Source organism: Cyprinodon tularosa, unplaced genomic scaffold (assembly GCF_016077235.1).
Source record: "Cyprinodon tularosa strain WSP-4 unplaced genomic scaffold, ASM1607723v1 ctg189, whole genome shotgun sequence".
NCBI lineage: Eukaryota > Metazoa > Chordata > Actinopteri > Cyprinodontiformes > Cyprinodontidae > Cyprinodon > Cyprinodon tularosa.
In genome coordinates, this window is record NW_024038669.1 from 3,629,314 (window position 1) to 3,647,391 (window position 18,078).

Genomic DNA, 18,078 nt, shown 5'->3' on the forward strand with positions numbered 1-18,078 from the left:
AATCTTTAGACAGTAAAACAAATTTCACTTTTTGACAAAAATAAATCAAGTAAATAGAATGGAATAGAAAATCCCTTTTTTGTTCCACAATGAGGTAATTCTTGTGTTTACAGCAGCAAAAAAGATTATAGAAAATAATGGTGACATAAATATGGACCTTAAAAATTTGTTTAAAAATAACATACTAGTAAAGAGAAATGATAAAAATAATATAATACTGAGCTGTAAAAGCGTTTTAACAATATAAAACTGTGCAGCTAGTCACAGTTTTGTTTTGTTAAAACACTTATATTGTTAAACATAATATAAAACTGTGCAGCTTGAGAATAAATAACCAATATACAGCTATGGACATTTTTAAAGTAATGGATATTTGAAAATAGCAGCAACATGAGAGATGTGCAAAATGACAGCAGCATGTTATTGAACTGATTAAGATAGAAACAAAAATCTGCATGAGTGTAACAACTTGTTAAGGTTGTTGGGTACAGTTGTGGTTTTAGAGTCTTAAAGCAGCAGGGAGGAAGGATCTATGAAAACGCTCCCTGGTGCATTTATTGTACAGGTGCTGGTCATAAAATTAGAATATCATGAAAAAGTAGATTGATTTCAGTAATTCCATTTAAAAAGTGAAACTTGTATATTATATTCATACATTACATACAAACTCATATATTTCAGATGTTTATTTTGTTTAATTTTGATGATTACAAATGACAACAAATGAAAATCTCAAATTCATCATATCAGAAAATTAGAATATTACTGAAGACCAATAAAAACAAAGGATTTATAGAAATGTTGGCCAACTGAAAAGTATGAACATGAAAAGTATGAGCATGTACAGCACTCAGTATTTAGTTGGGCCTCCTTTGGCCTGTATTACTGCAGCAATGCGGCGTGGCATGGAGTCGATCAGTCTGTGGCACTGCTCAGGTGTTATGATAGCCCAGGTTGCTCTAATAGTGGCTTTTAGCTCTTCTGAATTGTTGGGTCTGGTGTATTGCATCTTCTTCTTCACAATACCCCATAGATTTTCTATGGGGTTAAGGTCAGGAGAGTTTGCTGGCCAATTAAGAACAGGGATACCATAGTCCTTCAACCAGGTACTGGTAGCTTTGGCACTGTGTGCAGGTGCCAAGTCCTGTTGGAAAATGAAATCTGCATCTCCAAAAAGTTGGTCAGCTGCAGGAAGCATGAAGTGCTCTAAAACTTCCTGGTATGTGGCTGCGTTGACCCTGGACCTCAGAAAACACAATGGACCAACACCAGCAGATGACATGGCACCCCAAACCATCACTGACTGTGGAAACTTTACACTGGACTTCAAGCAACGTGGATGAAGTGCCTCTCTTCTTTTCCTCCAGACTCTGGGACCTTGATTTCCAAAGGAAATGCAAAATTTACTTTCATCAGAGAACATGACTTTGGACCACTCACCAGCAGTCCAGTCCTGTTTCTCTTTAGCCCAGGCAAGACGCTTCTGACGCTGTCTGTGGTTCAAGAGTGGCTTGACACAAGGAATGCGACAGCAGAAACCCATGTCTTTCATACGTCTGTGTGTGGTGGTTCTTGAAGCACTCACTCCAGCTGCAGTCCACTCTTTGTGAATCTCCCCCACATTTTTGAATGGGTTTTGTTTCACAATCCTCTCCAGGGTGCGGTTATCTCTCTTGCTTGTACACTTTTTTCGACCACATCTTTTCCTTCCCTTCGCCTCTCTATTAATGAGCTTGGACACTGAGCTCTGTGAACAGCCAGCCTCTTTAGCGATGACCTTTTGTGTCTTGCCCTCCTTGTGCAAGGTGTCGATGGTCGTCTTTTGGACAACTGTCAAGTCAGCAGTCTTCCCCATGATTGTGTAGCCTATAGAACTAGACTGAAAGACCATTTAAAGGCTTTTGCAGGTGGTTTGAGTTAATTAGCTGATTAGAGTGTGGCACCAGGGGCCATCAATTTTGAACCTTTTCACAATATTCTAATTTTCTGATATGATGAATTTGAGATTTTCATTTGTTGTCATTTGTAATCATCAAAATTAAACAAAATAAACATCTGAAATATATGAGTTTGTATGTAATGTATGAATATAATATACAAGTTTCACTTTTTAAATGGAATTACTGAAATCAATCTACTTTTTCATGATATTCTAATTTTATGACCAGCACCTGTAGAGCGCAGCAGTCTGTCACTGAAGGAGCTCTCCAGTTCTGCAACAGCTTCATGCACGGGGTAGGACACATTATCCAGCAGAGATGTTAACCCCAGTTAGTAGAAAGCACTTTTACCAGAAACTACTGTAGGGACGGTCAGAAGGGTGTTTAGATGTACATTAGGACATCTAAAAATTCCAACTGTGTTATTGTACTCTGCTGGTGTGACAAGGATCTATACAATCAGGAACCACTCAGATCCAGAAAGACTCATTATTTTGACTAATAAACAAAGCAGACATTCACAGCTGGTGGACAGTAGGAAGCAGATATGAACCGGTTCTTTATCATGTTACCATCACAGGTGCTGAGCTTTGTGGAATAAAAATTATAACATGGGTACATTAGATAAGTGTACTTATATGTAGGTTATAGTGAAGCAAACATAATCAAATAAGCATATTGAATATTGAAAGAACTAGAAAATAAGTCATTTTTAGCTCAGCTCATCAGTTTATATTCCAGTTTTTCTGATTTAGCTCATTTACTGAAACGTGGTACAAGTCGTGTTCTTCAAACTTATATTTCAACAGCTTTCTTGTTTGCAAATCACTTCGAATATTTCTGATAATTTCACACACTTTTCAAACTATTTCTAAAAACTCTTCACTCAGGACTCATACAGAGACACACGGCTTCGCTAAAATCACTTTGGCCAGTGCAACAATTTAGAAAAGTATTTTGGTCTAAACTGTGGCTTTGAGTGTAGACACCTTGGGACCACTCCGCATCTATCTATTTGGAAAATAAATGACTTTTATTTCACTGTTTTCACACAGGAGTCATAAATGAAAGGGATTGAGCAGACAGTCAGAGGCACGAAATAATATACAGGATTCTTAAGGAAAGCTTAGTTTTTTTGTTTCTGGTAAGAAAAAAAAGAGGTAATCATAGGGATTTAGGGCACCTAAACTTAGAAATCCTTATACCAATCAATTGGACCTCTGTTAAAGGTACATTACAGTAACCAAAGACGTGTAAAAAAAAAAAAGAAAAAGAAACAGGATGGCAAAAATCAAGTTGAGTAAATAAATATGATGCAAATTCTATATTTATGTACAAATATTTAATCTCCATATATCCCGTTTTATAGTTTTTTGCTAAGGTTTAAACCTCATATTGTCAGAACTCCACACACAAGTCAAAACAAAAACACACAAAAGTAGTATTTTGTTTCCAAATGACACACAGACCACCATAAGAACAGAGATCCATAAGAACCAGTTTAACACTGATGTCCTCAATCTAAATCACTATGGCAAGGAAAGGCAAGGCAAGGCAAGGCAAATTTATTTGTATAGCACAATTCAGTACAAAGACAATGCAAAGTGCTTTACATGATTAAAATACAGGAAAATAAAACAGAATCAAAGCAAGTAGCAAAAAATAAAAAATAAAAAATGCAGAAACAAAAAAGAATATTAAAAAAAATTTGGACTAAAGAAAATAAAAAAGTTGAACTAATGATGTTTTAGTTGAACTGTTTAACTAGAACAGTCGAAGGCGATTCTAAACAAATGTGTTTTTAGTCTTGATTTAAAGGAACTCAGGCTTTCCGCACTTTTGCAGTTTTCTGGAAGTTTGTTCCAGATAAGTGGAGCATAGGAACTAAATGCTTCTCCATGTTTAGTTCTGGTTCTAGGTATGCAGAGCAAGTCTGTGATGTATTTAGGTGCTAAGCCATTCAGAGATTTATAGAATAACAGAAGTATTTTAAAGTCTATTCTCTGAGATACAGTGAGCGAATGTAAGGACTTTAGAACTGGGGTGATGTTCTCTATGAAGAACATGACACTTCTTCTCCATTCATCATAAGGACATAGACCTTTTTTTACTGTACACTTAGTACAGATATTAAATACACAAGAACAATGTTTTTGTACTCAGAACACACATATACACGGTAAAAAGTAGTAGACCTCTTACCTATTTTCATTTCAGAAAGAACAGATGGACGCTGTAGTGTACTGCTCAAACTTGGCTGTACTATTTGCCCAGCTTCCATCATTGTTAGACCGTGGCTGACCACATGATCAACCAAAGTGGCTCGGATCTCATCAGAGATTACGGTCCTTTGTCCGTAACTTTTCCAGTGTTGGCATCCATGGCTCTGTTAAAGAGCTCACCTGTTGCCTCTATATGCTAAAGCTCTGATTGCTGATTGGAAAACTGCCCTTGTGATGAGTTAGTGTGCATATTTGAATGTTTCTGTGTTCTTTTGGGGAAACAATATATTTTCTGCATGAAACTTGTGCCAAAAATCAGAGTGTGTAGCGTTTTGAAAAAGTGCTTTAGAGCTGCAATTTGATTGCAAAGCAGGAGTTGTGCTTGAACTTTAGCAGAATTGGTTCACGGGATTGGGGAATGGGTTACATGCTGTGGTCGTCGTGTCTAAAGTATGAACCCAGAATACTTGCAGCTCTAAATCTCTGAGAACTGCAGTTACTGAGAGCAGATCTCAGAGTTTTGAGCTGCTGTATGATATGTGATCTGGTCATTTTGATGAAAAATGCTTTAGGGGGTGATTTAAGAGTTTTGATTACAGAACAACATTTTGCCAAGGAAAGTCATTGTTTCAAAAACTTGAAATCCTGTTTGGATTTTCTGATTGTGTGTTTTTTCAATTACATTTCTGAATGAAGAAATGCATCTAATTCATCATGACAACCTGTGAGATAGATATCACAGTAATTTCCTACTCAATTAACTGGTACTAACATCACTATTACATTGTTACTACCATTGCAATGTCAAATTCTAATGTAATTTTGTGTTTGTCTTTCACTCTTGTATGCAGAAACATTGCAATATATAAAAATACTTTTAAAAAGTATTTGTTTTTAATATGAAGTAGATAAAAGTCACTTTCACTCCTGATAGGTATCTTTCTTCGCACATCAAGGAGTCTTTTTTTAAGACTCTACAAACTATCCACATGTGTTTTCTTTGATCTTGGCTCTTCTCAGTCAGTCAGTGGCCTGTACAACTTCAGCCACTGTATCCCATTATCTCTGGGTTTGTCATCCAGGTTTATCTATGCCAAATGGGAGCCTTATCAGCCTGGAAAACAGGCAGTGGCTGCAAGGTTTGCTGAGAAATCAGCCATGTTGCCACCCACTGCAGCGTGACATCACTTTGTCTGGATACTGATACCACCTTTATCCAGGAGCTCCTTCAGTGTTAGGTATCTATTTTGTCTCTACTGGCTGACAATTGCTAAGGTAACACTTCTGTCTTATAGAGGAGTCTGATTGTATTCTAAATAGTTTAAACAGCTGCCTCTGAAAACTTTTTTTGACTGAGCTCTAAAAACGTTCTAACAATCTGCATGCCAGTTGATGCCACTGCTCACTGTGGTAACGCCTTTTCTTTTATCAGATTATTACATCAATGAAGTCCAAATTAATCATTTTTTTTTTTACATTAAATTACTTTCATTACATTATTTGTTATATATTTATGTGGGTTGTCCAAACCCTTTTTTTACATTAATTCCTCTATCAAATTTCCTGTATGACTGACAACATTAAAAACAGACACGGATGTCGTTTTGCACCTCTGATAATGTAGATGTCAGTCTGAGGCATAACAGATTTGTATATATTTATTTATTTATTTATTTAGAAAGACAGATTTCCATTACATCAGTAATCACATCTTCATCCATTTACGATTATAACTTAAGATATAAGCAGAAAGTCCAAGTGATTTTGTCCATGTTGCCTTTCTGTTATTTTTCACAGAATATCACTAACTTAATTGTAAAGATAACAAAAAAATGAACAGAATTAAACAGTAATGAGTATTGCACCACCTCGAGTAATAAAAAACCACAAAGACATTAGAGGGCAAGACATATTTCAGAATAACAATCAAATAAAGTCGGATCTAATTGGTTTCACGTACTCAGTCCATTTGGACCAAATCTTATAAAACTTTTCTTTTTCTAATTGGAGGGAAAAACAGATTCTTTCCATCACATAAATCTGGTAAACAATTTCAATCCATTCATCAATAGTGGGTGGGTCTGGTTTCATCCATTTCCTTGTGATGGCCTTCTTACTGGCAGCCAGTAGTGTAGCCAGCAGTTTTTTGTCTTTGTTAGTCCATGTGTCCAATTGTAGATTTCCCAGGTACAATGTTTCACATTTTAATGGAATACTTACATTGAATATATTTTCAATATGCTTGTGGAACTCTTCCCAATTTGGTTTTATTACCTGACAGTCCCAAAAAATGTGAAAGTGGTTAGCTCCTTCATACCCACAGAGTCTCCAGCAGGCGTCCCTGTTGTTTTGATATCGTCTCTGAATGGGTGTAATAAAAAATCGTACGATGTTTTTCCAGCAGAACTCCCGCCATGTGTTTGATCTGGTCGAGACCCACTGCAATTGAGAAATTTCCTCCCATGTCTCTTGTGAGATTTTAACCTTAATTTATTTTTCCCACTTCCTCTTTATGTATTCTGTATTCTCTTGTTTAGACAGTTGTATGGCCTTATATAATTTGGAGATGATTTTGCCATCTGATCCGGGTTTAATTAGTGATAAAAATGCCTCCATTAAACTTGACTCGCTCTTTTTCAGCACCTCTTTAATGTTACTGTTGAAATAGTGTCTCACCTGCAAGTACCAAAAGAAATCATCTTTTCCCAGTTTCTGATCTTGAAATGTATATATTTAATAAGAAATTATATTATCAACAATTATTTTACAGATTTTTGTAGGCAGCCCTTTTCAGACTAAAGAAAATCTTCTCCAGATGATATAAGTCTTTGATTCTTAATAGAAGTTGAAATGTAGGCACAAGGTTTGGTCTGAAGAGGGGGTTAATGCAAGAGAATGGATCAACTGTGAAATACCAAAGAAGAACATTTAATTTGTTGAGAAAAACCATAACAAATTAATTTTGGCTTGATTATATTTAATTTGGTTTAACATGTAATCTCATTCAGTGTTGTGTGGCCTCTGTTTTGGTCTTGTGCGCTCTTATTTGGTTGCTTACACTGTTTCCAATTATTGGTCTCATATGTTTGATCTCTACTGGTTCTTAATAAAGCGTAGCGTAGTTTAAACATAATTAGCGTTCTTAGCATTAAATAGTGTAATATGGTCCCACGCAGTTTGCCAGAAAGAGTTTGGTTTTACCAAAAAAACAGCATCAGGGATTCTTTTCTGATGTTGACCATGTATCTACCTACCAGCTGCTCACTCTCTCAGGATCCAACAACAAGCCCCTCACAGCTCTTCCATTTACTGACTCATGACACTGAGCACTGGACAATAACTTGATGTAACCATCTAAATACCTCAAAGCTGGGTTAACATGCATTGTTTAAGCATTATCCTCAACTTTTAGCAGGTTTAAGGTCAGATCCTTCCCAGGTGAGCAATGTTGTTATGTTTCATAGAGTCCAACATCAGTATTGGTATGTTTGTTATCACTGCCCTGTTAGGAAACGCTGAACTGTGTATAAAAGTGCATCATCCAGCCCAGGGTTAAAGGTGTAGAATATGAAGGCAGTACTTTCTTATGCTTCCATGTAGGGGAATGCACTCATACCATCTGGAGATGGAGAGACAGCGCCAAAGGCTCATTTCTAAAGCAAACCACGCCTGTCTGAACCCAGTCCAGGATTACAATCCCTATACTGGAACAGCAGTGTGAATACATCTAGACACAGCCCCACTGCATGATACTAATGCCATCATGATTGACAGGAGCTGAAGTGTTTCTCTTTCCAAAAAACACTTCTTATCATTGTGGCCAAACAGTTTAAATATGTTTGTAGGAGCCAATTATTTTTGTTAATAATTAAAAATGTTTTTTGTTTTTGTGCATAATCTAGCTAAGTTTATTTTACTTTATTGTTTGATATCTGTTATGAAATTATGTTTTTTGGTTATTTAGTCATGTTCCTTTATTTTTGGTTAGTTATGATTAATTTAGGTTAATAAATTTTTTTATAAATAGGCAGTCAATGGGAGGACCAGCATGCATCTGGGTGGGTGTATGGTTTTTTACCAGCGCAAGAGAAACATGGAGGAAAATGTATTTATTTTTTTTTGTTTGCTTGCCTGAAGAAAAAATAAACTGAGGAAACTAAAGGAGTTTACCTGGAACATTTTTTCTTTTGCCTGCGTAAAATAAGTCCATGGTGCATCTGTGGCCTTTGTGGATTTCCACTTTTTTGTGTCAGCAGAGCTGGGCCACAACAATGTTTATTGTAAAAAAAAAAACACTAAAAACTTTGGCTTTGTCTATGTGTGTGGTTGCAAATTTTAGTCCATTCTGATGTTGATGATTCTGAGCTTGGAATTCTTCTCTGGCAGGTTGCCTGTTTGACCATGGTGAGGTTAACAGTTGTCACTGTTTATGAATGGTCAAACAGGTTGGCCAGCAGTTCACAGCCAGGTCTTGAGCCTTGGTGCTTCCTGGTTTGTTCCTGAACATCCAAATTAATTTCTCTCCATCTGGACACTGCTGAGACTGCCATCTGGACATTGATCCAAAATTAAAATTCAGTCTCTTTCAAGAAGCCAAACAATTTGAATAAAAGTTCACATTCTTCGAATACAACTATTCACACAGATTGATGCCACACAGGCATCTGCAGTAAATTCAAACCTTCCCACAAAATTCTTGTTTATTTTTAAATCAAATAATCATTCTTTTCTCTGCTGCATACTGTAATCATTCCACCCATGAAAACGTTTGATCACAACTGCAAATCTGTTCAATTCTCGTCTATTTGCTGTACTTTGAATATACACAATAGTGTTTTGCACTTTGCAATGGCCAAAGTAATTTTTCTGTTTCCCTTTATTTTGATTATGCTCTTGGATTGCATATGAAAAAGCTTGTTAGTCTGGCATAACTGTAATATGAAGACGCCTGCATTGTTCAATGTGGTTTTGCTTTTTTTATGGAAAAACAAGTGTGGTGAAATGTTGCAGAGCTCTTTTCCCTCCTCTTCTCCCCCCAAACCAGCTAAGCTGTAGATGAGGGAAAACTCATCAGAAACTATGACTAAAACTAGTTTTTCTCCTGATTCTCTCCTTATATTTACTATATGTTCTCTTTGCAGGCCTACACAATTCAGGGACAGTATGCCATACCACACCCAGACGTAAGTTCTCCCTGCATTTTTTTTTCTCTAATTCATTTAATATTAATCACTAAATCCCAGCTCAAATCAGATAGTTACACTCTATAAAAAGACAAAACATTAAATCACACTACACCTTCCCAGGTTTAGGTCAGTTTGGAGTAACAAAACGGTTTGTATTTTGTAAAAAGACAGAATAATGAGACAATTCTATCATAATTATTTTCACATTAAATAACATCCTTCCACAAGCTTCTCACAACAGCTGCAGGCTCAGGTTTGTTGTCCATCTTGTTCTCAGTCACCATTGCTGTTCTGCAAGGTATATTGTCTGCAAAGTTTATAAAATATATTGTTTGGAATTAGGTAGTAAGTGAAGATTGACCTAATGTGACATACATAGTATCGCTGGACAGTTTTGCTGCTCTGTTACCTCAACTTTTCCACTCAGAACTTTGACTTTTAGTGACTTTTAATTTGACGGCCACTCCATGCATTGACTCTGTTGTCCTTAAAGTTTTTATCATGCAAATCAACTTTTTTTTTTGCCTTTAACTGCTATTCCTTCATCAAAACCATGTGCAAAATGCTGTTTTGATTTATTCATGCAACTTTAAGTAATCCTGAGGAGTTCTGCTGAAAACGAAAGGACAGAGAATAGCTCTATAATAAGGCTCCATCAAGTAAGCACCTACCTTAACATCATTGTGCATACACTGCAGACCAATGCCCACTTTCTCCAATCATGTACACTTGATGTGAGGAAGAGCACAATGATTCTGGCTCGGAGTTGAGACAAAGTAACTCCTTTGGGAGCCAATTTGCACAGGAGCGGCAACTTTTTCTATATTACTGAAAGTCTAAGTTTAAAAAAAAGTTTTTTGGCCTCAAGGGGTCTTTTATTTTATTCAGCTTTCAGTAGTGGTATGATACGCTGATATCACAAAATGGGAGGCACCCAGGCAGAAATAGGTGTGTTTTGTTTCTGGGCAAATGTTTTTCTTTGGGGTTGGAAGGACATAACAAATATTTTTTCGCTAGTTGACTATGAAATGCTTAAAAAAGCATGATATTTAAGAAATCCTAAAATGAGTTTTGTAGTATACTTTGAGTTATTGGCCATTTGGAAGACCCAATTGTGCTAAGGCTTTACCTTCTGGATGACGATTTGATATATTGCTTTAAAAAATTACACATCGTTTATCGTGATGCTATCTTCTTTGTGACATGCACAAGTCCTCCTATAGTAAAACACCCCCACAACATCATGCCCACCCTTCACAGGGTAATGGTGGGCATTACTGGATAATACTGCAAGTTAAATTCTATCAGATCCAAGAAAATGTCTTCCAAAACAGTAATGTCTTTTTCCCTCAGACGCTTTACACACTCTTTATTCTTTTATGTTACCTTTGGAAATATGGCTTCATCCTCTATGAATGGCATTTTAGCTCATGTGGGACTTTTTCCACTGTGGATGATGGCAATGTTTCAACTGCTTTGGTAGCATCTTCAAAATATCATCTTTCCTTTTGGGGAGGGGTCAAATCGCACATTTAACACACAAACCCGTTTATCTCTGAGACAACGAACATGTCTCTGTCCTAACCATTGTGGTTCTTACCCTGTTTATATTTGGTTATTATAATTTGAACAGAGGAACCTGAGATTATTAGGTATTTAGAAATTTGGAGGTCCACAGTATTTTTTTTTAACATCTCATCTGGTTTTCTCAGGATGTCTCACAAGATAAAGGAACTTTTAAAGTGTGGTGTTAAGACAGATCTAGTAAAAATAGATGTCTTTAAATTAACCTATCAGAGGTTTACAAAGCCATGAGATTATCTGCTGGGCTTTATGAAAAATTTCAAAGTAATGTTAATCTTACTATATGTACATGCCTGACTTTGAATAAAGTAAGACAATTATAAGAAACATTTTAAATGTGTTATTCTATAAAGTGTAAATAAAATATATGTTTTCTTTTAATCCTAGACATGGGTCTTCTCAGTAATTTGGAATAAGATCTGTCTACCAGTGGTTGATCAATACCAAAACAAATAGAGCTGCTGATAATAAAGCCAAAGACAGAGGGAGCAGTTTGGATTCAGAGACCCTCTTAAATTCCAGCGTCCATTCCCATCTCTGTTAATCTGCCTTCATCTGTCCTTGTCGTAAGAGCATCTCAAGAGCCACCTTGTGTCAGATCCACTAATTCAAAGCCAAACTGTGATTGATGCCAAAGGAGCTGTTGGCTGACGGTACAATCACTCAGGCATAGACTTGACACCCTTTTCCACCCTCATTAAAAACTCCCTTTAAAAGGACAGGAAGCTTTTAAAGCATCCCAGGTGGAAATTACCTGAAGAGCATGTTAAGCTACAGGTTGGATCAGTAGTAGCTTTTTGAAAGGCCCGTGGATCTTGATGAGGGGAAGTTAGGATGCGCTGATGCGTGAAAAAGAAAAAAATACAAGCAGGCAGGAAAACGACTCAAATGACCTAATAATACGCATCTTCAAGAAGAAAGACATCGTCTCTTTGTCTCTGTCGCTTTTTGTCTTCCACCACCCTGTGACATGGCCTCCTTCTCTTCACCGTTTCTCCGTCCTGGTTTATGTTTCTTTTTTATTGATATAATTTACTTGGTGTGACCTGTGTATCAGTAATCTCTTAGTTTTACTTTCCCTCCTAACCCTTCAGCAGTTGACCAAGCTCCACCAGTTGGCTATGCAGCAAACCCCCTTTACCCCTCTTGGACAGACCACCCCTGCTTTCCCTGGTACGTACCCACAAGGTACCCCTGTAGATGTTTTCTTCTCTTTGCATCCAGAGAAATCTATTTCTTCTTTTCCCCTACCTTGCACCTTATCTGTTCTCAGACACAGCATGAGTTTTAGCCACTGTGGTTTCTTTCTTCCTTTGATTTTTTTCCCCCATATATATATATATATATTTTTTTTTTGCCCCTGTCTGAAATTATACCAGTAAAGAGGAAAAAAATAGCAGCTGTAAACCACTCTTTATAATAATTTATTCAGAATTATATTATCACCCGACAACAGGTAGCATAATTTACCAGCATGTCTTCAAGGCACTTTAACTTTCCTCTAAAAGTGGAAATTCACAGACTAAATAATACAGTTCAACCTAAATGTTGATATTTACCAATGACAATAATAATGCTCCTTTTGTTTAATATCAGTGGCATTCAAATAATAAAAATAAAATAATAAATTAATAATATCAGAGCACATACGTCCATAACACAGAATATGGCGCAAACTCTAACACGAATGATCCTGGAAATGAACAAAGCACAAGTCAAGCATGACTAAAGTCACACATTACATATAATACTAAAAAGGGGAGTTTCAAGCTGTGGATTGAATGTGGATAGGTCTGTACGTACAGTCACTGATTTGTTTGGGGAGTTAGTGTCTAAGTGTGTAGGCACTGATGCTAATTAATGGTTGTGCTACTGAGGAAAACATATATAAGTTGGAATAAAATGACACATCTTTGATGGTGTCGAAGGCTGCAGTAAGGTCTAGGAGGAAGGATTCAATCCTTTTAACTGTAAGTATTACAGGCTGCACACAAATGTACTCCCAACTTGGTTGCACATATGAAACACTTGTATTAGAATGTAACAAAGAAGGGTTCTTACATTTTCTTAAACTAATTTCATGGTTTTCAGACTTAAAGTTCTAAGTCCTTTTATAGATCACCTGTGAAATATGGAAAAAGGTTATTAGGTATTAATGATGTCTATTAATGGATGGATGGATGGATGGATGGATGGATGGATGGATGGATGGATGGATGGATGGATGGATGGATGGATGGATGGATGGATGGATGGATGGATGGATGGATGGATGGAGTTAATCTCATTTAACAAATTACACTTTTACTTCATGTTTTGAGTTCATAAACCAATCAAAGTATTCTAAAGATTAGTGAAGGGAAGCTTGTTTATTTTAAGTGTGGCAGTACTAAACCAGGGAGTAAAGCAATAAAAAGCTAAATTAAGTTGTGTTTTTCATTTTGTGTGTACTGTTTGATACAAATTTAATTGCACTTTGAATTACTAAATATCTACAACTCACTACAATAAAATAAAATAAAAACTATTTTCTTGAATTGGGCCTTTTCCTGGACTATAACAAGCACATTTTATCCAGTCAGATGTAGATCTGGATCTTTTGACTCCGCTGTTTCAAGTTTAGTGTTAATAATTTAAAAAGTTTGTTAGGAAACAAACTAGGATTTATAGCAAGTATTGCTAAATAATCAAAGTTCCTCATGAGATAACAAAATCTGCTAGTATTTTACTTTACTGTTTTACTTATTCTACAGCAGTTTGAGCTTCATATTGTATATTATTTTTCTGTTTATAATTCTGTTCACTGCATCCCTGCTGTGCTTTAAGTTTTTTGTATAACCATTAACTAGATTCAGTGACTCGAATTAAATATAACAATTTTAAACATATACTTCCTAGTTGCTCAAAATAATGTTAAATGTATGTAAAATCAAATAATTAAATATGATGTACTACTTCATAACTTCTGATTCAAGTTTATCTTTAAGTTATACTTTTGCTTGTCCTTTTTTTCTCTTTGTGTTAAGATGGGTTAAGCATTAGCTTCCTTTGGATCCAATATCAAAGCTAAACTGAGGGTTGCCAACTCTCACACACCTGGTGTGAGTCTCAATATTCTCTGTCTCTGTCATCCACTAACTCCATTCATATATATTTCACTCCAATCAAGGAAACTAGTTGTACCGATAGGGTTGGTATTTAGCTATTTAAGACAATCCAGTTATTGACTCTGACTCTGTGGCATGGCAGAGACTTCCATTGTACTTCAGAAAACTGACTGATGGGACATTCACACCAAACGTGTTTTGGGCATCAAGTTTGTCTTAGTGCCGAAATTTGGACGCTGGATCAAACGCTGGTCAAGTTGCCGTGACGCTTCCAAGCTTTGGCTGTGCACTGGCTTTTATCTGCTCTATTATGTAGCTGCAAGTTAGAGAGCTGCTGGCTTTATTTACTTTGATGCGTTGGAGAAATAGTTTTAACACCTTTTGTAAGAGAGGAAGTCCACCTCCAAACAAAATCTGTGCAGTCAGTTCATCAGGATTATATCCTACTAAAATATGCAGTTCTTGTTCGGAGTGGCAGACCTCCAACATACCGGCAGGAGGCATCACTGGAAACCCCAGCTGAAAGCTCTCTGAAGGGTCCAGTTTGTAGGGAATGTCCCATTGCCGTTCTTGGCAACTGGAAGTGAATATAAATAGTTTTTAAGGTTTGTGGTAAAAACTACAAGTACCAGAATATACAATTGAGTATTTTTTGTCTGCAGGTTAAACTTTGGAGTTTATCCCTCCATCCATCCATTTTCCATCACACTTATCCTAAGCAAGGCCAATAGGGGCAGATATACAGCTGGGTGATTCTCTGAATTCGGTGCACTTTTGATCTTGTGATTACTGAAAAAAATGTCACAAAAAATGTTGCTTTTGATCATGGTGTCTGATTTAGGACTATTTTAACCTCTGAAAAAATATGTTTTCCCACCTTAGGCATGCAATCCCAAAGATTATTCTCAATTTTTTTGTCACATATGTTGTTTTAAATTCAACCCTGTAACGGGACAATTGAGTTTCTGTGTGGGTACAATCCCAAAACATATTCAAACTAATTCTTCCAGTGCCTTAGTAATCACTTGTCCCTTATATAAAATAAGTAATTGTAAGTAGATTTTTTTCATTGTAAATAATCATTTGTGACTGTCAGGTATGATATGGCCTCTTTATATACCTACAGTCTTCATTAATCACAAAAATATACTTTAATGTAAACATCACATTAAGTTTTCATATATTTTCTCTTTTATCCTCTAAACTTTACAGACAGTTCAGCTAGCATTTATCTCAAATTTTTTATTATTATCACAAAAAGTCTGAAAATGTATCAAGTAACAGGGTTGAACACATTGTAACAGGGTGGCTCACACTGTAACAGGGTTGAAAGAATCACAAAACATTTAATCAAATTTTAATTTAATTTAATGCATTAAAACAAACAAGAAAAGAAACATTTTGGATGTAATATTGAATACTCTAAAAATTATTTAGATGAACAGTATAGGCTGAATGCTGTAAGCAAAATCTCTCTCTGAAATCCGTTTAACAATGCTCAGGTCTTTATTTTCACACAAGGTCCTACGCTTCCTTGAAAAGCCCAGTATTTTCTCAGACCAACTCTGCAGCCTGTATTTCTTGACTATCTTCCCAACAACCACCTCTGCAACTTTTTTTTTTTCCTTTTTCATATTTGGCATTCTTGTACTTCCTCCTGATGTCACAAATTATGGCTTCATGGTGCAGTAAAGTTTTCCTCACCTTGCTGTTCACAGTACAGTTTTTCAGCAACTGACAAACTTTGGATCTTGGAGAATCTTTATTCTTAGTTGCTCGCTGGAGTCTTTTTTTATATTTTTCTTTGAGCTTCTTCTGATGTTTGAGTTTCCTTTTTAGTTCTTCTATTTCTTTGCACAGTTTATCTCTTGCTTTTCTGGATGCTTTCTTGCCTGCTGAATGACTAAAATGAAACCATAAAATAAATGGAAAAGAAATGATTAGTTCTGCATATTAGTAGTTACATGACTAGAGACATAGCAATTATGGTGCAATGACTGACCACAAGGCTTACTATATACACTCACCGGCCACTTTATTAGGTACCCCATGCTAGTAACGGGTTGGACCCCCTTTTGCCTTCAGAACTGCCTCAATTCTTCATGGCATTGATTCCACAAGGTGCTGTAAGCATTCCTCAGGGAGTTTGGTCCATATTGACATGATGGCATCACACAGTTGCCGCAGATTTGTCGGCTGCACATTCATGATGCGAATCTTCCGTTCCACCACATCCCAAAGATGCTCTATTGGATTGAGATCTGGTGACTGTGGAGGCCATTTGAGTACAGTGAACTCATTGTCATGTTCAAGAAACCAGTCTGAGATGATTCCAGCTTTATGACATGGTGCATTATTCTGCTGAAAGTAGCCATCAGAAGTTGGGTACATTGTGGTCATAAAGGGATGGACATGGTCAGCAACGATACTCAGGTAGGCTGTGGCGTTGCAACGATGCTCAATTGGTACCAAGGTGCCCAAAGAGTGCCAAGAAAATATTCCCCACACCATGACACCACCACCACCAGCCTGAACCATTGATACAAGGCAGGATGGATCCATGCTTTCATGTTGTAGACGCCAAATTCTGACCCTACCATCCGAATGTCGCAGCAGAAATCGAGACTCATCAGACCAGGCAACGTTTTTCCAATCTTCTATTGTCCAATTTCGATGAGCTTGTGCAAATTGTAGCTTCAGTTTCCTGTTCTTAGCTGAAAGGAGTGGCACCCGGTGTGGTCTTCTGCTGCTGTAGCCCATCTGCCTCAAAGTTCGACGTACTGTGCGTTCAGAGATGCTCTTCTGCCCACCTTGGTTGTAATGGGTGGTTATTTGAGTCACTGTTGCCCTTCTATCAGCTCGAACCAGTCAGGCCATTCTCCTCTGACCTCTGGCATCAACAAGGCATTTCCGCCCAAAGAACTGCCACTCACTGGATGTTTTTTCTTTTTCGGACCATTCTCTGTAAACCCTAGAGATGGTTGTGCGTGAAAATCCCAGTAGATCAGCAGTTTCTGAAATACTCAGACCAGCCCTTCTGGCACCAACAATCATGCCACGTTCAAAGTTACTCAAATCACCTTTCTTCCCCATACTGATGCTCGGTTTGAACTGCAGAAGATTGTCTTGACCATGTCTACATGCCTAAATGCACTGAGTTGCCGCCATTTGATTGGCTGCTTAGAAATTAAGTGTTAACGAGTAGTTGGACAGATGTACCTAATAAAGTGGCCGGTGAGTGTGTATATATACATATATATATATGTGTGTGTGGGGGTGTGCGTGTGTTCTAAAAGCAATAAACCATAGCTTCCATGTTACAAATGTTCATTTCTTAGGAACTACTACAACAAACATATTAGTCATGTATAAAGCAGAGTAAAAAGTAGTGTTTCTAAAACTATCATCATTAAAGTCAACTATACTTCAAACTATATTTCCCTCACCGTGAGGACCCTGGTCTGGCTTGGACTTTGTCTTGAATATCACATTCATGAGTATGTGGAGGGGTTAGAAAGGCAGACCCAACATTTTCAATCTCAGCCTTCCTTTTCTGTCGCTCCTTAGCTTTCCACCACTCCCTCTGCTTACGTCTTCAAGCTCTCTTACTCAGGTCACTGATTGATTTCTTCGCTTCTCTATCTTTTTTCCATCGCTCACGCTCTTTCCTGAGGTATTCTTCTCTTCTTTGTGAATCTGCATTTCTTCTCACCCTGTATTCTCTTTGCCTCTCTGCATTTGATTTAGCCATCAGATATCTGAAAATAATGTATGAAATAACATTTAGAGAAAAGGGACTAACTTGCTTAACAACAGAAAAAGCTTCAACCCCGTAACAATAATTCAACCCCGTAACGGTGTTTTTTGTTATGGGGTTGAATGTTACAGGGTTGAAGATTAAAGCCAAAAGTAGTTATAAGTCCACATTAGCTAGCAGTATGGTGTAGCTTATGGCATGTGGAAAACAAGAAATTCAAGTATTTTTCAAAGATAATTGTTTTATTTTTCCCAAACAATATTAAATATCATTTATACATGT

The 18,078-nt window shown here is 36.9% G+C and overlaps 1 protein-coding gene across 5 annotated transcripts in view; it reads left to right on the top strand.

The window, feature by feature from the left end:
- The window catches only part of LOC119782130 (poly(rC)-binding protein 3), a 69,366-nt gene that overhangs the window by 41,505 nt on the left and 9,783 nt on the right, over positions 1-18,078 (top strand). For 3 of the 5 annotated variants that reach the window (XM_038282935.1, XM_038282938.1, XM_038282936.1), the window contains 2 exons: positions 9,304-9,345; positions 12,027-12,105. In XM_038282935.1, the coding sequence (XP_038138863.1) occupies positions 9,304-9,345; positions 12,027-12,105 (121 nt within the window). The remainder of the gene's footprint in view (positions 1-9,303; positions 9,346-12,026; positions 12,106-18,078) is intronic. The other 2 variants (XM_038282937.1, XM_038282940.1) reach the window with 1 other exon arrangement.